Source organism: Patella vulgata, chromosome 2, assembly GCF_932274485.2.
Source record: "Patella vulgata chromosome 2, xgPatVulg1.2, whole genome shotgun sequence".
NCBI lineage: Eukaryota > Metazoa > Mollusca > Gastropoda > Patellidae > Patella > Patella vulgata.
Genome location: NC_065880.2, coordinates 70,055,256 through 70,080,651, shown reverse-complemented (window position 1 = coordinate 70,080,651; position 25,396 = coordinate 70,055,256). Strand labels below are relative to the sequence as shown.

Genomic DNA, 25,396 nt, shown 5'->3' with positions numbered 1-25,396 from the left:
GGTTGTTGATTGGCTAAAGTACAAGTACAAATATAAAAATCTTTTGTTACTTATCATAGTCCAACTCATTTCTTTGCCTGGATGAATGCAGCCTTTTCAAATTGTCTGTGTAAATATGTGTCCATATTTGATGTACCTACATTAAAGATACATTATGGGAGATTCGATAACGAGTTGGCAGTTTTCACTATAATAGTTAAAAACTAGATAATGTAAAGGCAATTTGCTGAAAATTTCATTCAAATTGATCCACTATGAACCGAAAACTAAGCGAATGAAATTTCTGCCCTGCCTCGGTCATCATTACTAAAGTCAGTACGATAAACAGCATAGTCTCGATTATCCATTTAATCGAGAAGGAAAGTTATGAAGTAAATCGGCTCACAATCCACTTAAGATCGCAGGCTAGCAATGCCATCTAGAGTTGATTATGGCCTGGATAAGTTAATTAATGTCTAATTAATAATTTAGATAACATTTCAGGCCTAAAGAAAGACCTACGATAGACAGATTTAGCTCTTGCATAATGTATGTTTAAATTGTCAATTTATGAGATAAACAACTTTGTATTCACATATTTGCTTCTTTTAAATAACATATTAATTTACACTCATAAAACATCTGAACAAAAAATAGAATATATATGAATGACACCAGTTTTAAGTCCAAGATAAAGTAAAGTCTGATTTGACTGGCAAATGCTAGTAGATGTAACATCCGATCTTAATAAACTGGCCAATAGTTCTCCAGAAGACATATCCCATAAACCTGTGTTACCATGGATATCAACAGCTATTTGCATATCAGCTAATGTATCAACACTGTTTAACCTGTAACAGGAATTTTAAATATATACGAAGGAGTTGTTTACACTATAGAGTGACCAATTAATTAATTACTATCATCTCAGGCAGCTAAAAAAATATATGTAATAAATTTAAAATAACATATGCAAAATCACATTAGACATAGTTCTTTATCAATAATCTAAGCAGTGATCTATTTGAATTATGGTATGTTTCACAAGCATTCTACTATAAAAACTACATGACTCTTAAATTGAAAATTAGACAGTTTATTTAACACTTACTTTTTTGTTCATTCATCTCTTATCATTGTGTAAGTAGTAATAAAACCCAATAAACTTTCATCTCTTATCATTGTGTAAGTAGTAATAAAACCCAATAAACTTTCTATCTTAAAATGAAAAAGTCTAATTTTGACTTCAGTGTTAATCACAATGTACTTACCCTTTCCATGAATACTGTAGTGATTGATAATCTTGAAGAATTAGGCAGATATCATTTATAGGATTGACTATCATTAAATAACCTGGAGAACTGTTCTTTACACGATTCATTAGATGAAACAATAAATAACCCTAAAATATACACAATGTTTTCAGATTATCTCCCCTTGATGTGTCAAGGGAGATAATTTTGAAAAGTAGTTGAATGAAGTGTTTTTGAACAGCATTTTCTACTTTGCAAACCAGAATAAACTGTCCAATTTGTAAAATACTGATTATTATAGAAAGTAAAATTATAGAAGATATTGCAGATATAAATGGCATATCAAGTACTAAATGGTTAAGTTGAATAGATTTAGTTCTTCTATAGTTAAAGACTTGACTAAATGTCCCCTTTTATGTCATCTTGAACTCAAAGAGACCTGCTACTACACAGAAAATACAGCTTAGTTTTCGAATGATAGTTTCATAGGACCTTTATAGTAAATAATACATGATTAATGATTTCACTTAATTCATAATACATACTTGAATATTTTGTAGAGATGTTAGAGAAACACCCGGTGATAATACACAACTTAAATTAATCTTCTTTAAAATAAAACCTTCTTCATGGTTCCTAAAATAAAACATCATTTATTATAACACAGAGGGTAACTTATATCTTGTATCTTGTAAGGACCTTTGTGATTCATTATGTGAAATACAAAGTCAAATAATTTTGTGATTTATTATGTGAAATACAAAGTCAAATAATTTTGCTCAAATAAGCCCTGTAGCATTTAGCATATTTAAACATTGACCGATCCAATACCTGGAAAGAAATTGAGATAAAAGTAATATTGTTACAGAGCAGCATATCCTTGGACAGCCCAAAAACCTGATGAAACTACTGTTCCCTAGAACACCTCAAATCGCCTGTGAAGAGCTCTCTGTATTGTAGGAATGCAGTACAAGGGTTATAGAAAGTCTTCAAAATGCAATGTATTTTCTAAAGGGTTAAAGAAAGTACTATGGCAATGTTTATTAAAAAAGTGCTTCTGTAAGGACAGAATAAAGGCTTTATTGAGTCTTGGTATTCCATATAATGGCCTGACTACTGTAAATTATCAGACATTCAATATATTTTCTATAGAAGATGAATTTCTTGGTATGACATGTTTTCAATCATTTTTGTTTTGTTTTGTTTCTCCCCATTTCTTTTTATGATACAATACTCTGTTGGTAAATCTACTTTAATATTAGGTGAGATGGGGGTGGGGATATCTCTCGATCCCATTGTACTGTAGTTAAAATAAATTTAACTCTTAGAGACAAACATGTGCAATTATAAAAATTTCAGATATACAGTAAAATATATACACCACCCAATACATACCAAATAACAGCTTCTCTATCAGCCGTTAAACCAACAACACACGCATCAATGTGTAGAACTTGTTGAACATCCAACAAATATCCTGTATTACTCTCCAAATGACAACATACTGTTAGTTGTTTAAAGCCATCTATTAGAAAATATTTATCAGCTGAGTGAGTTGTTGGATGATTAAAGCCAATAATAACCTCATCAGTCTCTAGTATACAACACAATAAACTTGTTACAGGGCTAAAAGAAAAATAACACAGAAAATCCAAAATGTCAATTACATAAAATCAACATGACAAAATGCATCTTAGTCTCGCAAAAAACACTGTGGCAATTGATGTTGGATGTTCATAACTTGTACATACATGTAAGACACCAAAATGTATAAACAGAGAGAAAAGAACAAACAGGCAGTCCTGCTTCAGCATTTATAAAATTATATGTAGAAATGATTTTATTTACATTATCTTATGACATGTATGTACACCCCTGTAGAGGTAGCCATGGTGGCTCAGTGCATAAGACACTGGCTCACTAACCAGAAAGTCCCAGATTCGATCACGTTGTTGTCTGCGAAAGTAACTCCAGGATTTTCGAGGATGGCAGAATCTAATTGGTTGAGGTAATATTTATAAATTATACCGACTGATGTCCGAGGTAAGTTTAGGTTAATTGTAAACATAGGAAAAGATCAAAATATCTCAAGTAAAAAAAAATTAGATTTATGCTATTGTGCGACAGATCCATAATTATAAGTCCACATAGAAAAACAAACATTTAAAACATGAAAAAACTATCAGTCAATTAAAACTAATCAATTTGGTACTGAATGAACCAGCTCCAATTTTCAGAAACTAAGAATCAATAAGATACACACCAATCTAAGTCTTGTTTTAACTTTATGGGAGACATATTAGATTCCCCAGAAGTTAGATCATAGAAAAATAAAGATAATCTTTGATCTCCTTCTTTATCTTCTTCCATTATTACCATGACAACCTTATTCTGTTTCTTAATACACCAACCATTAGTAGCTTGATAACTCTATAATAAAATAGTATTACACTAAACTAATACATGAATTAAAGTTGTATACTAGACTACACACTATCATTACTGGCATTTCATTTATTTCAGACTTGATATATGAAACGAAACAGGATTCAATGTCCTACTTTCCTGCCACAACCGAGCTAATGAAGACGGGCATATACATTTACCATACAGTGTACTATAAGGAAAGTTTTGTCTGAACAGCAAACACTTCAGGTCTACTCTTCTCTAAATTCCAACTGTAAAGGGTCTTTTATGTGCAGGCCCTGATTACACAGGGAGAGTCCGTTTTTCGTCCATTAGAACAACTGATAAGGTGGTCGTACAAACCTAGGTACATGTATGCCTAATTTTGTTAGAAACTTACACATGAAAGAAACCAATCTAGTTCATTCTCCCAATCACCATCACCTTTAGTCCATAAACTGATAGCTGATGGTAAAATACTAATGATATACTGTTGTTCTTCTCCATTCATTATCCATCTTCCACTATTAATATATACTACTGGTTCTCTTCGACATAACTACAAATAACCATGCAGATTGTTCAAGCAAAATTGAACACAAATTCATCAAAACCATGTCCAAATCTATTAGTTTTAACTGATATCAAATCAATTCAATGGAAATGAATTCATAAAGACTAAAAAAAAACTGTTTGAAAAATGACTGTGTTTACTGTTTACCCACAACAGTATCCTTTTGCTTAGTATGTTTACTAACAATAGAATATATTAATTGAACCATGTTTTAAATAGATAATTTAGTGTACTTATACTTTAATCCATCATTCACATATGGGATAAGTATCCATTTAATATCAGAAGGGCTTTTTAATGAGTATTAATTTTAGTCAAAAACAAAACAGAAAAGAATAGCAAGTATTTATTTACCTTGATGCATTCTATTGGTTCAATATTCTTATTGTCACATGTATCATCAGACCGGATAGGTGTGTCTATACTTAATACACTATCATCCAGTAACTTCTCAACACCAAGTGAGTCTTTAATAGGGGTTGTCTCTTTCTGTGACTTGAATAAAGGAGGAGTTCCTTCATCATTTGGGAAATTGAAACATTTTCTAAAATTAGCATCTTTTGGTGTTGTAAATGGATCGGATTCTAAAGTTGAAATGTTAGAAACTTTAGGTGTTGAGGTGGCACAATTTAAATGAGATATCAAGCTCTTCTTTCTGTTTTTTAAATCAGATATTTTTGGTGTGGCTACAGAATTCCCCACATTCAATGCTTGATTATTTCCTGTTCTAGTATTTTCCTCCGATACTTCATCAAGATTATTACAGTTAAATTCTATGAAATCATTTGAAGTGTCCTCTATTTTCTCACTAAGCAATCTCTTTTCATTATTAATTTCATCAACCATTTCCGATGAATCAGAAATTACCTTTGATACATTTTGGACACCATTCCTCAAGTATACAGGATTTATATCCGTTGTCACTTTGTCCACATCTGACATGATAGTTTTCAAGGAAGTGTTTTTCTTGAACAATGGAGTTTTCTCCAAAGGATTTTCATTTTTCAAAGCTTTTGGGTACTGCATATTATCATCAATATTTTCCACGATTGGTTTATCAGTATCACTTTCTGATATTACAGAGACATCTATTTTCCCTGATTCCATGGAAATGTTCCCAAGGTTATGTTTTGTTTCAAATGAATTTACGTTCACAGACTTCTTGGATTTCTTAACATCAGAAACCACAGATTTATCATTTTCGGTTTCAGAGATCACAGAGACATCAAAATCCTGTGATTCCATTGCATCATGTCTATGGTAACATTTTGGTTCACTTAAAGAGTCATCTTCTATGATTGGTTCTGAATCATAAACTACATCAACATCCAGAAATGAAGTAGGGCTAACTTTTGAATTGAATGCTTGAACATTTCCCGATTTGCATGTTTTGACTGTTGTCTCTTGTGGTTCTTTCAATTCAGATTTTGATTCAGAATTTATGAATCCTGAAGAGGCTTTCATCTGAGACACTCGGCCAACTGAATCAAAGTCTTCTAAATTCTTTGTTTTGGGTTCTGCTGATGCCCTTTCCGAATTCTTTATTGCTATGAATTTCATGAAAACATTCTCTGGTAAACTAAATTCACTTTCACTCTTATTTCTCTTAACCTCATCAACCAGAAATTGAAAAACGGATGAAATTTTAAGACATTTTTCTTTCTTTGTTAATCTTGAGGACTTTTCAGAATAACCCTCTGACAATTGTGAAATGAGTGACGAAGAAGCAGAAAAAACTCGGGGAGATCTTCGCTGAATAATTTTGCCGAGGTGACTCTTTCTTCTTTTCCTAGGATTACCATCGCTTGAAGCAGACATTTGACTGGATAGGAATTCTTCTGAAAACTTAAACTGTGAAAACTCGACTATATCTAGTTCAGTAAATTGTGAATACTCTATGAATTGTCTGTCATTATGTTTATTTGACTGGTTATTTTTCAAAGAGATGGTTTTATCTTCATCTAAATTTCTCTCTTCTCGAATTTCATCAACACTGTCAACATGTTCACTAACCTCTGAATCTTGTACGCTCTGTATCTCCTTTAAGCTCTTCTTTTGATCACTAACTTCAGAATTTGAAATCGTCCTTGTCTGACTTTTTGAATTTATCACATTCTCAAGATTATCCGATATAGAAGTAGCTCCATTCTCTTGCCTTTTTTTATTATCTGTGGTATTGCCATCCATTCCTTCCCAAGAAGATAAATAATTTTGACTTTCAGATTTGCTGGGATGTCTGGTTAATGTATCCCCTTGCAGGGCACTTGTAACACACAATGATCTCTTCTTGGGCTTTTCTTCTAATTTAATTCGTTTCATATCCGATTCTTGAGAACTATCACAACTATTAATTGAAGTTCTATTAAAACTTCTTTTTCTATTTTTGAACTTTCTTCTCTTCAATGACAACATATCTCCATCCTCAGTTTCAGTAAGAGAAGTGGAATTCTGAGAATATGTGTCCTGTTTACATCCATTTTCATTTTTATGTGATGGCATTTTGGTGATTCCTTGTTGTTCTACATGTGACTCAGTATAAGGATTTTTAGAGCAGAAGAGAGGTGTTCTCATTGACTGTAAATGACGTGGTTTGTTTGACAGACTATCTTGTGATACTGCTTGTAGACTAAATTCACTATCACTTTGACTTCTATTGAGAACATCTACTATACATTGAAATTGTTTTTCAGGCGAGATTTCTGATTTGGAAATTGCTATTTGACCAAAGTTATTTTTTGTATCTATTTTAGATTTGAAATTTGCAGTGGATAAATTTTTGACTATGGGAGAACTTTTGCTGTCTTTGTTTTTATCAGAATTTGTAGTAGACCAATATGGTTTCTGTGGTTTGATCTTCACTTCTTCATCCTCATCACCAGATGATATTTCAATAGTCTTATTATCAGAGCCATTTGTAGGAGTGTTTGTATTTCTGTCAATTAGAATCGACACTGACTTTTGAGAATCAGTATCTGAAAGCTCTTCTTGAGAGGAATTCAAAAATGAGCTTTCATTTGCTGTTTTTAATTCCAGTGGTGGTTCTTTATTACAACTTATATTTTCTTGATTCTTAAGTAATGTAATTTTATTGTGATTTACTTTTCTTTGCTGAGAAGAACAGTCTTCATTATCCTTTTCTTTTTTGTAATGATGGGCTGGTAACTGATCTTCCCCTTCCATAAGAGATTTAGAACTTTTGTCAAATTTTCTGTCTTGACTTTCATAGATCAGTTTCTCTTTCTCCTGGCTTTTAACTTTCAATGATTTTCTGTCAACAGCATTTGAGATGCAATTTTTCAGTCTTTTTTCACTATCATGCTTTGATTTGGACTGATTTATGGCTTCTTTCGTGCTAGATTTTGATTGGCTTATTAACACTAACTCGTCAGAAGTAGAAGTCTCATGTCTAAATATTTTATCACCTAAAACAGAATCTGACTTCTCGGACAAAGACAATGAATTCACTGAAGGATTATCAACAAACCGCCTTCCATGATTTACTTCATTAAAATGCTCACCTAAAATACTATCCCCATCAGGATAATTGGGTTGTCTCCCCTGAGTCTCCAAGTTAAATGTGGGAGTAAAACTTAACGAATCATTTAACAACAAACTATGTGATTGGTTGATAATTGTTTTACTATTACAAGAGTTGTTAACCTCAATTTGATCTGCTGATAAACATTTTTCATGAGAAGTTTGGCTTTTCTTACTTCGCAATTTAACAGTATCTTTATCATTTGAAAGGGGTGTAATATGACTTAGTTTCAAAAGTGGTGATGTACTGTCTGTAAAACTATGAATTAACTTTCTTGGTATTTGTGAGTTACCTGGAGTTACATGTTTATGAGGTGATCGATGTGAATGTTTTACATTGAACACAGATTTATCAGATGATTTTCCTTCTTTTGAAGGATCAAGGGTTCTTTGACCATGCCTAGGTGTTGATTTTTCATCTCTTAAAGGAAAAGAAGTTTTGGTTTTGTGTACAGAATTGGTTATAAGAGTTACATTTCCTTGAATTGAGCAGCCATATAGTTTTTCCGATCGAGAATCTTGAGCAGACACTTTGAGATTTGTAGGTTTCTTCCTTGATAAACTAGTCTCATGAGTCTTCTCTGATTGAAGGGAAATATTTTGTCGCTCTTCTTCTCTTGCAGAAATCAGGGCTTGTTCTTTTATTTTTTTCCTCACATGTTCCCTCACTCTGTTGGCTCGTAAACTTCTCTGAAAACATATATATATACACTTATTATTCAAATGATTGTCAAGTACTGACTTTTGTATGAGAATGAATGTTGTTAATTCAATAACAAAAATATCTTGCACAGGTTTCTTCTTAAATTTGTCAGGTAGGGTGGCATGGCTAAAGTCCAGTTTTTAATCATTTTGATAGGACAGCCTTTAACCTTTAAACTATCAAGTATCGCAAATATTTAGCTGCCTATAAACTAGGTTCCTGTGACAAAGATGACCGACGTCTGGATATAAATAAGTGAAGGACATATAAAGTCAACAGCAAAAATATTTTGCAGGGGTTACATGAGCTAAATTGCTATTCTTTGGCACCTAGACATGGACACAAATGGGTCGCAACACATATAATAATGTAATATGAATTTATAAAAACTGATTCACATTCAGTTGTTTCTGTTTTTACTGTAATTTCTAATCAGTTTTGTTCGGCGACACATGCGAAGAGTTCAAATTGAATGGCAGTCTTTGGCGTCTGGTTATTTCAGTCTACACCGTCTTAAATTATTGGATATCTGAAGCCCGTCTTTTCACAGTAAGATAACAACATCAATGTTGATTTAAATTGACCAATAAGTCTTGTTTGCAATGTCGAAGACTGCGGATGATATTAAGTTAAAGACTGGTCTCCTAATAGTTCATCTAGGAGGGTAGGATAGCTAAAGACAATTTATTTTTCAAACAATTTGATAGGACAGTCATTAGGGTTTATCTTCAATATTTAACAACAGTAGTTGTCTGGGTGTCCAACGTCTGGATGTAAACCAGTGAAGCTGGCTGACAGAGAACCGTCCGTCTGCATGTGCAACATCATGATTGGAAATCCAGCCGCTTCTTCTCAATTGGTTAAGGCCCCCTGTTCTGCCTGTAGTGTACTATACAGAAGTCAGTAGCTAAAACAAGGCTTTTCTGGCATCAACCTCTGATCACTTTACCCAGATAGCCAATTGATTTCAAAGATAGGATGAACCTCTACTCCAAAAAGCACTAGTTCTAATAGTTTTTAAAATTGACAATGTTTTTTTTATACAATGTGTATCCCGGTTTTATTTGACCATATTCTATACATATATATGTACCAGTAGTTGTATTTTGAGCCTCAAGAAATTTGTTAAGTTTTGAAATTATAGTCAGCTCAAGACAAATAACTACTGTATAACATAACAAGGAATTTTTGAAACATTTTTAATAATTTCATTTTGTAATACCTCTAATTTTCTTTCTTTAATAGCTAGTAACTTCTTCAGATTTGCCAGCTGCTTTTCTTTCTGAATGATAAAAGAAATATAAAATATATTGACATCTCTAATAATCTACGATAAATCAATTAGGCCTAATTATAATCAATTATTCAATAAGCTTCAATACCCCAGTGTTAGCTGACTAAGTTCTCCCGGATTCCCCTATATCAATGGTGAAGGACAGAGGTCCTGGCAAGGACAGTGTCTAATTGATTGGATGGGACAAAAAAAACAGGCCCTGTGTACGTTTGGTTGCATGTAAAAGAACTTTGGAATTTGATATGAGCGTAGGCCATAGCGTCGCTGTCCAAGCAAAATTTCCCTCAAAGCATGTGACTGGCCTATGCCTGGCTTTATTAACCCAGTCGATGCAGAAAATTAGGATGCTAAACCCCATTTCATTTCAGCTTAAATACATACACTACCATAATCTCTTTAAAGTGAAAATTTTCCTCAACAACCTATGTAGAAAAGCTTTCAATAAAAACTTACATCCCTCAGTTTTGATTTTTCATCATCCATTTTATTTTCACAATATTTTCATAGATACGAAAATTCCATTCTTTGAACCATGATGTTACAATTTAGACCTAATAGAAACTGAAATTCAAAATTAATAGTTACATACATGTAATTCTGTGGTGCTTTAGCTGTTTAAGCTTCTATATCTAAATGTATATAATAAAAATGTCTACTTCATTCATCCTTTTATTAACTGACATTCTTAATTTAAATTTACACCGACATGATGTACCCTTATACAAGTGTCTGTAACATGATCTACCAAAAACACCCAAATTTAGTGCCAATAGTGGGAGGTAGTGTATAGTATTTGGTACAGCGACACTGTATGATACAGTGGGCGAGCTATAATTAATTGGATAGACCATCTTGACTCTTTATATTTAATTTATTATATGGCAGCTTACATTATTCTATTACTATTAGTATTAGTTTATAACTAAGCCTATAGTAGGCCCTATATACTAGGCTATAGCTAAACTGGTTATTCATAATGATTCATGTTGAATTGATCGAGTTGTCACGAATGTCAGTTGGAAGAGCTATCTATGACATCGTTCATTCGTTTGTAGGGTACGTCCGCTTCCACCTTGGTTCTTGGATGATATCGCAGCCAAGTCGAAAGTGTTCCTAAGAAACTAGCGACTAAGCCAGAGAAGCCACATGACATTTACTATTCTAGAATCTATTCACTATTTTTTAGTAGGCTTAGTTAGATCTAGCCTAGTCCAGCTTGATCTATCTATGACTTTCGTGAAATTTCGATAAATTTGAAAGCTTCATACAGTAGTGGTTGCACGAAAATTTCTTACAAACAACCTTATAAAGTTTCGGCATAGTTAGTCTACCAGTAGTAGGTCGACTATTTGTTGATATTAAATATTTTACAATTTCTCCTAGTTTGTGTTTACATTTACCGCCACTATAATGTGCGCTTGCGCATCTCTCTCAGTTCAACTTCCGTCATGCCTAGAATTGATGAAAGGAAAATGGAGTCTTGTTTAGTAGTGAAACAGTCGTTCTGAATTCAAGGCTTGTTTTGTGTTGTTTCTTCGTAGTAATGACATAAATAATCTTCTTAGATATAGCATAGACATTAATTAGTTTTACTGATGGGTTATACTGGCATTAAAGTGCCAAGCATCGTTTATGATGTGCACTGCAGTTAGTGGTTCCCCAAGATTGCTTCAGTCGTCCTGTAAATCCTACGATTATTTGCTGAAATTTCTGCTAGTGGGTGACAGCGACGTGGGTAAAGAGGAACTGTTGTCAGGATTAGATAACGGGGCGACAGAATCACCTTATGGTTATTCTAGTTCAGGTATATATTTATTTTTCTAATTTCTCTATCTTTGCCTTTTGTCAGAAAATGGATCTATCTCTACGACTCTCTAGTCTAGAATCTAGATAGATCTAGATGTTTTTTTTAGTGCCTAGTAGAATAGGGTAAATTATTCTGTTTATTTTTTTCATACCATTTGTTACTTAAATTGTAGCAGAAACCATCTTGTCCAAATTATAATCCAAATTTTATTAGGCAGGTGCCCACCAACACTAAATTGTTGTAATTGCATTATATTTATAAATTGAAATATTTCAGCAGTACATGTCATATGTACATATCATACTACATGTAGTTCAGCTCTGAACAAAAGGTCTTATTACACTCGCCCTGTATGTTCAGAAACCGTCCTATCAGGAACCGTCATATCGAATCCTTGTCGAAAGTCAATTTTACTGGGCAACTTTTTACTGCTAAACAGTCGTGTGTCAGTCTCAGTCTGTGAATGCCTGAACAATGTAAAGGAACATTTTAGTGAGAAAATAAGACATTGCTTACACCGCTAGCATCAGTATGTGCAACACAACATGCTGTTAAAAATACGTCCCCTTCTGCCACTGAAATCTAAATGCAGGGTAATGCACAAATTTACGTAACTCTGCCATATAAGACGAAAGGTCATGTGTACATGTTGTCGTTCACATAAAAGAACCCGTAACAGAACTTGAAAATCAATTTCTGTCCGGTAAAATATCCCTCATACATGTAGCACACTGCATAAAATGTGCAGGTCTTCATTTGCTGGGTTGGTGTAGAAAAGTAGGTTAAGCCCCATTTCATTCATTCTAAGTACAGATTTCAGATGCTCTGTAACTTACTGCATTACAATAATTTTTATACTTTAATGATGGGAAACCATGTACCATTAAAGCCTAAATCCTGCAAAACTTTGTCAATCACGTTTAAATTAATGCAATGTATTATCAATTTTATTTATTAGACGCTACTCCATTGAGATCCATACATGTATAAAAGTAAAACCATGAACAAATGAATCATTATGGAGATTGTACATTAAACACATCATGAATTATACATTTTGACTTTTTTTATTTACACAAACAAGATGGAAATGGCATTGGTGTTATTATGATTCTCAATATTTCATAATGATGTATTTCAGTTTTTATGTTTTAAAGATTATATTGAAATATGTTAAAGCTATATCATAAATTTAAAACTGAAAAATATATTATGTTCTATAAATATATATAGACCCAACATATTGATTTCAGTACACATTAGATACATGTAGACAGTAATGAGTGTAAAAATATGAGCATATGTGTCATGCCACAGTTGGTTTTGTGATAATGATGTTGTTATTATGAGAATGTTTTCAATCCACAAGTAATTAATAACATTAGATTGGATCAAAAGAAATCAAACTGGTTCATTAATCAGGCACTAATGAGGACAAATGTTCATTACATTTTCATCTGTCAATATTAGTATTTATCGGAATGCTATAAATACATAGCTATTCAGTAGTCAAATCTTCTACATTTAATAACAACATATAAACTTTAATATTAGTTCATTTTCTATTTGGGGATTTTGATTTTATGACTTGTCACACTTCAGTAAGTTTACATACAAACAGCAAACAGTACTGACAGCTAACTGATAATTTGAACTCAGACTATTAAGTAGGCTATAAATAGGAGTAGAATACTACAGTAAGTATACTGTATAATAAACAAGTATTCTGATATATAAATAATGATTATGCAGATGAGTGATTTACACTTACACAGCAGCTTTTTGAAAAAAAAAAGATCATTATAGCAATAACACACAATCATTAGAATCATATTTGTCATAACATGTCATTTACATGTACATTCTGTCTATATCAAAACAGATAAAGGATTAAAGAAATAGAAAACAAACATATATAAACAAACAAATTGATAAAGAATAAATATCTTTATCTTTTAGTAGTAAACGTAGTAATGATTAATGAAATTGGCATATTTTTGACAAAATTCAATATATCTGATAAGTGATAACCATTAATGATATTGTTGTCCTTGATTACCGATAAAAGAATAAAAAATGTGACAGTACAGAATGTATGTATGCAAGCCTGGAAATAAGTCACCAGTCACAGACAATGTCATCCACAAGTTCAATCTCTGATGCCTTTCCTTTTCTCACAGATTTGTCTTTTAACAGTGTTTTTAAAACATGTTTAGCACAAAGATCAAAACATCCATTACTAGTTCATTTAATTGTCTGGTATTTCCTCTGGTACCTGGTACAACTAAAATCATTATTTCCAAAACTGTAGTTATTATGTTACTTAGGATTGGAATTATGTAAGAAGATATAAACAATGTTTGTCTGTTTCAGGTATAGATTATAAAACTACAACCATATTATTAGACGGTAAACGTGTCAAATTACAATTATGGTAAGTAAAGTATAAATTATTCAATAGAACTGATTATTACACAGTAGTATAGAACCTTCAGGAGGTTTAAACTGTTTTTTATCCTACCATTAAATTGGATGATGAAAACACAGAGGCCTTATATAGACAAATTGGTAGTACTTATAAAAGATCCCTTGATACATGTACTTGGAATTCATATTGTACATACGACCACAGAAAATGAAAATGATTACAGGAAGAAACCCTGTTGTCCATGTAAAATTCTCCACTAGTGTAAAAGTCACCTTATGTAAACCTGACAAATTATGGTCTCATTTATGTGTGATGTAAAACGACTATGTTGACCAGTATCTACCATTAGTTCAAGGTGTACATAACATTATTAGATATGTAATATGTTTGTGTATTATGATTTCAGGGACACATCCGGACAAGGAAGATTTTGTACAATTTTACGGTCTTATTCTAGGGGTGCACAGGTAGATATAAACATATTTTAACCATAAACAAATAATTATTCAGTTAGATTAATATCCTGTCATTGTTGACATCCTTGTTATGTTGATATCAATTTGTATTTGCCCTCTTTGATAAACAGTGTCCATAACTAGTGTCCTTGAGTCCACAGCCTTGTCTAATCGTTGTAAACCCACAAATGAGGTATATGTAGTATTTGATTGAAATGGATAAACTTACAGAAGTCTAATATAGATTGAAACTACATGTAAGCTGAAAATTTGTTGGAACTTTAAACAAAGACATAATTTATGTCCCTTATGGTGTCAGAAATGCCCATTAACGCTACAAAAATGGAAGAGTTCTGTTAAAATGCATGCATTTTGAAGTGAGATAACCATATTTCTTGCATGATCTTAATCTAAAGCAGCATAGATTAAAACTTTCAATAAAAGTTCCATACGTAACCATGCCAAAAATGGTTCTTGCAGTGATATATATACATGTAATGTAACGTAAATGGTTACAACTTCTGGAATTTTATCAGTATCTACAAGGTACACTTTATCATGGCCCAGTGCAAATTGCATTGAAAGGCCAGATTAAGGCACAGGCTTTAGGGGTCTCCGACAGGTAGATGCCTTCAGAGGTCAAGATGGCAAATGTTATGTACTGTATACCAGAGCGCCCCTTGGGTAAGAATGTCCTAAATTCAGAATGGGCTTCCACAGCTTCTGTAGCCCAGGGATATACAAAGTCTTAATTTGGCTCGACATGTATACAAAACAATAAAACTTGTCTGATCCTATATACTGTACATGTACCTGTAGTAGGTAGACTTACAATGTATATTATCACACAAATTCAGGGTTGTTTATTTTTAAATGTTTTAATGAAAACAAGAATGTGGCCAATATGTGATAATTATCCTGTCCCGGTTTGCCAAGTTTATATAATAATAGCCTCCTCCCAAACTCGATCAGAGTTAAACAAGTGGTTGTCTAGTTATTTCTATCTCATCTTACCTGTAGAACCTATTATAAAACTACAAGTCAACACTCTACAAATAATTTAACACAAAACATTTGCCAACTTTGGATTTTGATGGGTTTCTCAGTATATCAGCATGTTTGTTAGTATTTAATTTAAAGTAATTACTGGAATTTTAAACAGATTTTTTTTTTTTTTTTTTCGCTGAAACATTATCCAGATGTTAAGATGTGGCGTAAATAAATGATAATTTGTAAACCTATATACATGTACAGGTTAAAATGCAGTTCAAATTTACTAATTTATCTTCATCAAAATCTTTGTTCTGTTTTAAAATTGCAGTTAATAGGTAAAATAATTACTATTATCTTCATAGAAAAGTTCCTAAACATTTCTAAAATTTTAGATTAACAAGGGTGCAAACACAATAGTTTGTGATAAATGGGTCATTATTTTGATTTACACATCGTGTAGATGAAAAGTTTGTTTAATCTGATATCTGAAGATGTGTGATAAAAACTGAATTAAATTTAATCTTAAAGTAGCTAAGTCCCTAACTCAATATCATCAAAAATCTTCGACATTGAAAACACAAATTATTTGTCAGTTCATACCAACATTGGTCTTGTGATCTTACCTGGAAAAGATGGGCTTCTGATATCCAATATTCATGACAAAATATACATTTTACCATTGGTACACGAATCGTGTACCATAATGCGTTTCAGCGCCATTTGGAATAAGGGACTTAAAGAACGCGGCTAGACACACTCCACAAGTCATGTCAAATGGTGACGCTATATTCTCACCTGGAGAGCATGCACAATAAATATCATCGGTGTAGGCTGGAATAACCAGATGCTAAGTATTGCTATTAATTGAGACTTCTGGCGTATTTCGCCGAAAATAAATAATTAGAAATTACAGTAAAAATAGAAATGGTTGAATGTAAATCCGTTTATATAGATTCACATTACAGTATTATATCCGTTGCGACCCATTTGTGTTAATTTCTAGGTCCCAAATATTAGCGATTTAGCTCCTTTAAATTAATTCTAGTATCAGCTGTTTAATAAATTTGTCCCTGAATAATGTTCTATGTGCTTCATTGTATTTTCAAAAACTATAATTTTAGAGATAGATAGATCATAACAGGCTACACATATGGTCATTAAACTCTCTTTAAGAATTGCAATAAAAGTAATATTGCTGGTTTTTGTCAAATAAGTTTTTTTTTATGCCAGAATTTTGGGTCTTTTTTCTGTCATAAACTAGAATTTGTTAACAGGTCTGTTCTAAATATCAAATTTATCTTGTTAAAAGCCACAGTTTTAAAATCTAACAGAATTATGAATGAGTAGTACATGTATATCACATGGATCTTTCAAAAATCCTAGATAACATAGGTATGCTGTTTATCATCTTCATTCACTTTAACACCAAAAAAAACCCTCTTGTTAATGACTTTGTGATGGGAAAACTGTAATTTGAGTGTTACAACTGGTATGCTCAGGGCTATTCTGATCATTATAGACTCTGTTTACAAGTATTAACAGCTGTTTAATTCATATAACTATTATGAGAGAGAAAGTTTTTACCCCTTCAGTTGGCCTTGTACCAAATGTTTTAGTGAAAGCAAGAGTTTGTGTATACATGTATATATACAATATGTTTTACTGTAATGACCTACAGATAGATTCACGATTAATACATTTATTATACTCTTAAAAATGGACATCTAAATTGACTGTTGTAATTTCTTATCTATTTCTTCATTATTATCACTGAATTAAAAATACCAGTAAATTGATAATATAGACATGTACATAAATACATGTATGCATTATGACAGTCATGAACTAAACCTCCATACACTTGCATGATTATTCATAGAGTCTCTGATTTAAGAAATTGCGAAAGTTGAATCTCTAAAATAGTTTGATTCCATTCAATGTTTACAAAGATATGATGAATTGAAAATTTGACATACACAGGAATTGTTCAAAACAAGCCAGTGTCACCTATAACATACATATTGTTTGGTTGGCCTATTTTTAAACGAATTGAATCTGTCAGCATATTATCTACCTTTAATATCTTTATTTTGTTTTCTTAAGGATACCGTACACTAATTAAGAGTTTAATACAGGGTAGGCCATTCTTGCTATAATCATTCAAAAATAGATGATAAAAAAAGAAAATATTGAAAATAGCAGTCAAATTACTTTATTCTGAACGGAGTTGTCACTGTTGGAAGTTTGGACTAGAAATAGGCATCAACTGTCTAAGCACTGTCTCTGAGAATTGCCGATTGGATAGTTTGATTGACATACGATAACTCCACCACATATTCTCGATTATCAAGTAACATTCTCAATGGCTATGTTACCCTCGATTGGCAGGCCTTTCATTGGCATTCTCTGGTAGTGACGTCAGTGACTAATGGTAAACGTTAGCTTTGTCAGTTGTTTATTGATTTAATTATTAAAAAGACGACTGTTTAAAACCAGGCTGTATCCAAGCCATCTGGGGGTCTACAGAGTTGAGTTTGAGCTTGTCATGTAAATAAAAGTCTAATTATTTCCTAAATTAAATCCTAAAGAAAGACTTGCAATAGGCAGATTTAGCTCTTAACTAATAGATCTTTAATTAAAACTTGAAAGAGTTTGTACATTTTAACACTAACATTATCTGAAAAATTTACAGAAAATTCTCAAAAGTTAATGATATACATTTATTTTTGATCTTTGTACCAGCACATGTACATGTATGTAGCTACTGGTACATGCTAAGTGGTTTTAAATACCTGTACATTTAGAAGATTAGATTTTGAGGGCTTATGTTTTATTTTAAACAGAGTATATTACTGGTGTATGGTATTAAACGTATGTTTTATGTTAAACAGGGTATACTGTTGGTGTACTGTATGATGTTAAATGTATGTTTTACGTTATACATGTACAGTGTATATTACTGGTGTATGATGTTAAATGTCTGTTTTATGTTAAACAGGTATGTTAAACAGGGTATTATTATTGGTGTATGATATTAAATATATGTTTTATGTTAAACAGGGTATATTATTGGTGTATGATATTAAATATATGTTTTATTTTAAACAGGGTATATTATTGGTGTATGATATCACTAGTAAATGGTCTTTTGATGGGATTGATAGATGGATTAAAGAAATAAATGAGGTAGAGTTAAAATCATTTATCTTATTATAACATGTACATGTACCAGTTGTTTAAAATGGTAAAAGCATCAGTAAAAAGGCATTTTGTAATCCATGTGGCACAGACAGTAGTGTAGAAACAAGTCATTGAATGATAACTGCTAGTTTTCTGACTTACGCAAGTTACATATATCCATTTCTTTTTTTGTCAGCATTTTGCTCATATGAGGTTATCTTATACTATTTTATTGATTTCCTCATGATAATTCGATCTATTTCCTCTGCAAAAGGACAAGGAAAATTTACATTGAAATGATAATAGAGTGACTGATTTGTAAATGAGATCTATGCAAAAAGGATTCAGAATTATATACATGCGGAAAATTGATTGTGAAACCAAATAAAACTTAAGGCTGCGATAGACTTGGAAATTCAATATTCAATTCTCAATGCATTTATGAATTTGAAATATTATTTTTCATGTAAAGCAAATGACTGAAGAATGAGCTGCACTGTTCTGGGCAGATAAATTCTAATTTTACTTCATCAATTTTATTTAATTTGCATTAGGAACATCAGTGGGTCTATAAATATAATAGCTTATTTGATTTTTATTTCACAGCATGCTCCAGGAGTGCCCAAGATCTTGGTTGGAAACCGCCTTCATTTAGCCTTTAATCGACAAGTTAGTGTATTAGCCGCAGAAACTTACGCGATCAAAAATGACATGGCTTTCTTTGAAGTCAGTCCACTTTGTGATTTTAATGTCACAGAATCATTTGCTGAATTATCTCGTTTAGCTTTAAAGAGAAATGGTATGACCCGTTCCTGGGGGCCTAATAAAGGTAAGTTACTTAAATTTAACTGAAAGTAGAATACCAGAGAAACAAGCAGAAAACAGAATTATTAATGGGAGTAATCATCTGGATAATCCAAATTTTTGTTAGTTTTCACAGGGCTGAATAGTGACATAGTTGAGATATTGCTGACTGCACTGTTCAGGGTTTCAATCTAAGAAAAACATTCAGGATTTTTCTGTCTCTAGTCCTATTTGTCAAGAGTAAGAGTCTGAGAGCATGGGAACTGCCAAAAGAAGTGTGCTTAGGTCTAGTTCCAATCTAATAAAATTTGGATCTATATTTTAGTCAACACTATGTGACATGTTACATGTATCTCTCCTCTCAGATGTCTGTGGTTACAGCTAGTACAGTGTATGGTAGCCAAAATCATGAAGGAATTAAGAAGACAAACACTCATATTGTATTAATGTATTATCAGAGCAGTCTGAATTCCATTTTCGTATACTGTTGGATCTAAATAATAATTCAAAAATTGAAAACTGTATTTAATATAAAAACATTTTCTCATTTCAGTGCTTAGTTTACAAGAATTTGCATGTAGGACAATAGTGTCTAGAACAACCATATATGGTATAGATCAACTGCCGTTACCACCTGCATTAAAATCCCACCTAAAATCCTACGCACATACAAATAAATCAAGAGTAAGAATGCTCAGTTTTGTGAATAGAGACAAACAGAAAAAAGTGAAATATTTGAACCCATGTGATTCTCCACCAATGAACTGTCGTAAAAGTTGTTGTATCAGCTAACATACCATCCACATGTGTTGTCATGTATCATATCCTCATATCTCACTGTCTCATTTCTCTTAATCACAGTTATTTGCCCCTGGATATTACATTGTGAATAGTGTAAATGATGCGTAAGTAAGAAAAGTTGAAAATGGATAATGACTTTATTTATCGGCCCAGAGACAAGAATTTGAAGAAAAGGAACAAAAGATATGTTTAAGTAATAATAATCTCCTGAATTCAAAACATTTGCAGATAAAGATATTAAAACAACTGTTTAAAGTCACTGATTGTCATTTGAGGTATTGTTAATTCCCAGCATACCAGTTCAAAAATGGTTCAGTTCCATTCAGTTTTTATAAAGACATGATGAATTAAAAGCTTTGCAACTTTCAGCATCCTCTGCAGGTGATACAAACAATCCAGTGCCACCTATTTTTGTTTCGATTGAATCCAAGCAGAAAGTTCATATCTACCATTGATATTTTGGTTTTGTTTTCGTAATTAAATGTTAGATAACGAATTTGAGAACATTTTACTGTTGACTGAGCCATGAAAATTTGATTTTGTCCGAAAATTTAAATGACGATCAGCAGCTTTGAGTTATAATTTCCTAATTACAGAACTTAGAATTATGTTTAAATCTTAATCGGAAATTAATTAGTAAACTATGATAAGAATTCTTAATGTAGTTTATTGAAATGTTTTCTTATCATGATTATACTATAGTTCTATTTCTGATAAAAAGATATGATATATAAAACTTTCAATGGATTCATAATTGTCAAATTCTGAGAAGAATAGGGTCAAGTTATAATACACTAGAACAAAATGTCTGTCAAATTGGTCAAAGCATTGACTATTATCATTATTACATCATATTGGACTTTTCTCAATATATAAAGGTCGCAAACAAATGTAATAAATAAGAACGAGTCTCAAATATAGATACAGAAATATCAGTCTAGATAGTAAAACCTATAAGTTGCATTGCAATAATTTCCCTTTCCTGGAGTAACCCAGGCTGGGTTCCGTACACATGTGCATGTTCAATAGATGTATAGTAAAATGATTAATTTATGTGTAAGTGTGTCTTCCGTACGTTTTGTGAAACAGGACCCAGTTTTATTACATGTTATTTCTGTTCATGGCTAATTACAGCTTAATTGATTGATATTTAGTACACTATTTTAAATATTTTTCATAGTAGAGTTCAGTGAAAATTCAGTTTTTCAGAATTTCACCTCAAACTGTTGTCTGGGAATACACAAATCACTTGGCGCTCAAAGTGATAAATTTTTAGACAATTTTATCCTTGTGGAAATCAAATCAATTTTACGCTCACACTTTTTCTCCCAAACAATGTATTTCGAGCAAAAAATATCCATCTCATGGAAATTAGGGTTATGGACCTTTTTGTGTTCATATGGACTATGGAAATAAATCAAGCTGTGTCAAGTCGTGTAGTAATAATAGGTACATGTATGTGAGAGACGGTAGCAAAATTGCCACACTTGCGTCTAAACGAATAACCCACAGATAGATCTGGACCCACCTGCCCATTAGGACTGACGGGATGAGAAAATTTTGACATATTAAATAACTGATAATTAATGTACCATTTTCTCTCTGTGGTGTCGTCTAACCCACCCACCCAGTTCAGTGGATTATTCGCTTGGACTCCAGTGTTGAAGTACATGTACATTGAAATAAGTTATAATAAACTAAACACATGTTATCATGATGTAAATATGTAGAGAATACTTTTATGGTCACAAGTTGTTACATGGCTAATTATCATAAATAAACCTGTTGTTGAATGTAGTCAAATAATATATAAATGCAAATGGTGATGAGCGGCTTCAATAAAGACCATTGTAAATAAACCTCTTCGCAGCCAAATTTGATTAAATCTCTACATTATTTATCTTCTCTACCCATTTAAGAAATTATCAGCTGTCACAGAATGATTCAATGATTGTTTTATATTTCTGTGTATTAAATCATGTACGTACAGTACATAGTATAATTCATTTCAAATCTCAGTTATAAGCTCAATAGAATCTGAACTGTATTGTAAGTATGTTTAATACAACCTCATTTTATATGCTTCATGATAGATGGGTAGGCCAGTCGTTTTGAGGATCAATAATTTTTCTGTCAAGAATCAACTAATATATAACTAAAATTAAAATTTCCATTATCGGTAATAAAAGGAGATGTAACTATATGGGCGAAAAAGAAGAAACATATTTCAATAATAAATAGAAAGATCCTTGCTATCAGTCATCTGATAATGAACGTTATATGGGGTTTGTAGAATGTGTGTGTACATAATTTGATCACATTGTGTAATATATATATATATATATATTGTATTATATTGTAAATATTATGTATATTGTTTACTTATCTTAGATAATTATTTCTATATTTCTGTATTATATCATCTCAATGGTTGTGTCAAAATAACCGTGCCACAGAAAATCATGTTCTGAATAACTTGAAATACAAAAAATATTTTCTTATAATATTTAAAGCTGGTAATATATCTTATTATATATTCTATTATCAGTCAAATAATGGTTTCACAGGAGTAAGGTGATAGTGATGTCAAAGGAGAGGTATAGGATCACATTTGTCCCTTCAACTTTAGCTCCAATCTTGTCAATCTTTCATACTATTGGCATTGTGTTTAAATATAAAACATTTCAAAAGTATATAATAGATCACATTTTAAGTGAAATTTCTTCATTTTTTGAATATTTCTGGGTCCATTTTATATAGAAATGGCATAGTTAATAATATTAACTTAATATATTGTTTGCACTCTTTAAAATAATATCACTTCTATGAAATTTAATTGTCTTTCTTATAAAGTTTAAAGTGTTTGATGTAAAAAAAAAAAATAGATTTTCATTATTTTGTATATTTGTATAAATTAAAGAGATGTTTCTAGTCAGTAAGAAATAAAGCATACAGCATTGTTGGTTTCCTGTTAATTAAAGCTTAAAATCTAGTGGCAAGACCTTTGGATGGTAAGTAAAATCAAGGTCACATGTACATGTTGGCTTGCATGTAAAAGAACCCTTGACAGTTAGGCCCTAGCGCCTCTGGCATGACAAAATTTCGCTCATATCACACTACATGGTGTATGTCTGTCTTCATTAGTCCAGTTGCTGCAGAACAGTAGGACGTTAAACCCCATTTTATTTCAAAAAAGCAAACGTGTTGCAAGTTAAAATCTGTTGCTCTCTTTAGTGAATGTTTAATAGTAAATTACCTGGTGTATGTGGTATGATTTAGTTACTAGTTATATTCATTAGTGTGATATATTAATTCATTTGTGTTGATTAAATATTGTAAAATTATTGTATATCTGAATATAGAGTTAGAGACCGTTGCAAAATTTCAACCTTGCATCCAAACGGATAACCCATGGATATATCTCAACACACCCATCCATCCATCTGCAGTGTCGTTCAACCCAGTTCCAGGGGTAATTCGTTTGGATGTAAGTGTTGAAATTTTTCGATGGTTCCTTAGGAGTATTTTTGTATAATACACTGAAATATTGTATGTACATTACTAATAGCCTCAAAAAAGTTCTTTATGACAGATTTGGTCAGGGAGGTAGAATTTAAAATTTTATAGACCATTCTTTTAATCACCACCTTCTGCAGAGGGATGAAAGGGTGATTCCTTCATTTATACTCCTAGAATTTGTGCTTTCTGATTTTATTAAATTACTATTTTGTTAAATTGAGAGAAATTATTTACATCCTAGTATTATGAAAGGAATTGGAAATATAAGTTGAGTAGTATAAATTGACTGTTTCGACAAATTTTGACAACCTAGTTTAGAAGTATTTACCATTACATGTTTATTTTGATAGATGTCGTCAATGTAGGGTACAAAATGCACAGCTCTCTCTCAAAATGTGATAAATGCCATCCGATACTTCCTTATTTCAAACCCATTTCCAGTATACCCATTTCACATAGTTAAACTTGTATTTATTTAAAAAAAAAACAAATGAAGTATCATTTTACCCCTAAATGGTATTGTTTTTATAACAATTTGGAGAAGAGCTCTACAAATACAGAGTGCTTTGAAAGGACAGAAAGAGTATAGTTTGTGTTCATTTAATAGTACAACATGCTCAATCTATCTCAGCTGTGTCTTAATTATACATATCTCTTGTCTTCCTATCTCCACTTTTCTATATTATTAAGGCCCAAGTAAAATGTAACAGTCATAAAATAACCTATTGAATATTAATTATAAATGCATGTACAAATGCATGTATCTTATTCGGAAAAAATGTTCATTTAACTAATATATTTTGAATGCTGGCAAAGAGCATCCTAAAAATGTTTATATTATTATCTAGATTTGTGATTTTGTGCTAAGAAAACTTTTATTCGATTAATTAACTTATGATTGTTTTTTCTTGTATATATATTGTGGTTGAACAATAATTACTGTAACTAAAGTAATACTACTTTTACTTTATTCAATATTTGTTTGTAATATAATATAGAGCAAATAAAGATGGCTCAATCAGACACTGTTGTATTTTTTTGTCTTGTAGAGTTTGCTTCAAAACAACAAATAAGAAAATGATTGTGTACCTTAAGGTTCTATATTAGAGTCTCTTTTTTTTTTTGTCCCCCGCCTTTCGAAGAAAGGGTACTATTAAAATGAGTTCGTCCGTCCATCTGCCTGTCTGTCTGTCCGGCACACTTTTTGGGACACAATAAATCTTCTTCTAATGGTGCTAGAATGTTTAAACTTGGTGTAGGTGTTTTTTTAGGCCAATGCCTTGATGGAGTTCGAAGATGAGCATTTTCTGCTTAGGGTAAGCAGAGATAAGCAATTTGATTGGTTGATGCTTTGGGATACGATAACTTTAGTTCTAATTAATAGTAAGTGAGAGTGATGAAACTTGGTGTATAGTTTCATTACATCAATACCTTGACTAAGTTCGATAATGAGCATTTTCTGCTCAGGGTAAGCAGAGCGATAAGCAATTTTATTAGTGGGAACTTTGAACACCATAACTCTCCTTCTAATTGAGGTAGAATGTTCAAATTTGGTGTAGGCGTTCATTAGGTGAATGCCTTGATGGAGCTCGATTATAAACATTGTCTGCTTACGGTAAGCGGAGATAAGCAATCTGATTGGTTGATGCTTTGGGGCATGATA

General features: G+C 31.9%; 2 protein-coding genes across 2 annotated transcripts; one reads left to right on the top strand and one right to left on the bottom strand.

Annotated features, from left to right (window-relative positions):
- Nucleotides 1–586: 586 nt before the first annotated feature.
- On the bottom strand, nt 587–11,149 carry LOC126811939 (uncharacterized). Its single transcript, XM_050538004.2, has 10 exons — nt 11,049–11,149; nt 10,200–10,307; nt 9,675–9,734; nt 4,567–8,439; nt 4,039–4,197; nt 3,496–3,662; nt 2,628–2,858; nt 1,778–1,868; nt 1,251–1,381; nt 587–830 (listed from the first exon to the last, which is right to left on the bottom strand). Exons 2-10 carry the CDS (start codon nt 10,227–10,229, stop codon nt 611–613), a joined length of 4,962 nt encoding a protein of 1,653 aa, XP_050393961.1. The 5' UTR covers nt 10,230–10,307; nt 11,049–11,149; the 3' UTR covers nt 587–610.
- A 59-nt stretch (nt 11,150–11,208) lies between these two features.
- LOC126811946 (ras-related protein Rab-40B) lies at nt 11,209–24,754 on the top strand. The gene is made up of 6 exons (XM_050538013.2): nt 11,209–11,550; nt 13,927–13,987; nt 14,388–14,448; nt 18,538–18,615; nt 19,216–19,438; nt 19,967–24,754. The coding sequence occupies exons 1-6, from the start codon at nt 11,379–11,381 to the stop codon at nt 20,203–20,205; spliced, it is 834 nt and encodes a 277-aa protein (XP_050393970.1). The 5' UTR covers nt 11,209–11,378; the 3' UTR covers nt 20,206–24,754.
- The last annotated feature ends 642 nt before the right edge of the window (nt 24,755–25,396 follow it).

Excerpts from the sequence above, each read along its gene's own strand:
- LOC126811939 (XM_050538004.2), bottom strand. The coding sequence starts at position 10,229 with ATGGATGATGAAAAATCAAAACTGAGGGAT. Across the intron at positions 3,663-4,038 it reads TAGATTGGTTTCTTTCATGT|AGTTATCAAGCTACTAATGG; the intron begins GTAAGTTTCTAA and ends ATTTTATTATAG. Across the intron at positions 2,859-3,495 it reads TTAAAACAAGACTTAGATTG|CCCTGTAACAAGTTTATTGT; the intron begins GTGTGTATCTTA and ends TTTTTCTTTTAG.
- LOC126811946 (XM_050538013.2), top strand. The coding sequence starts at position 11,379 with ATGATGTGCACTGCAGTTAGTGGTTCCCCAAGATTGCTTCAGTCGTCC. Across the intron at positions 13,988-14,387 it reads CGTGTCAAATTACAATTATG|GGACACATCCGGACAAGGAA; the intron begins GTAAGTAAAGTA and ends TTATGATTTCAG. Across the intron at positions 14,449-18,537 it reads CTTATTCTAGGGGTGCACAG|GGTATATTATTGGTGTATGA; the intron begins GTAGATATAAAC and ends TATTTTAAACAG.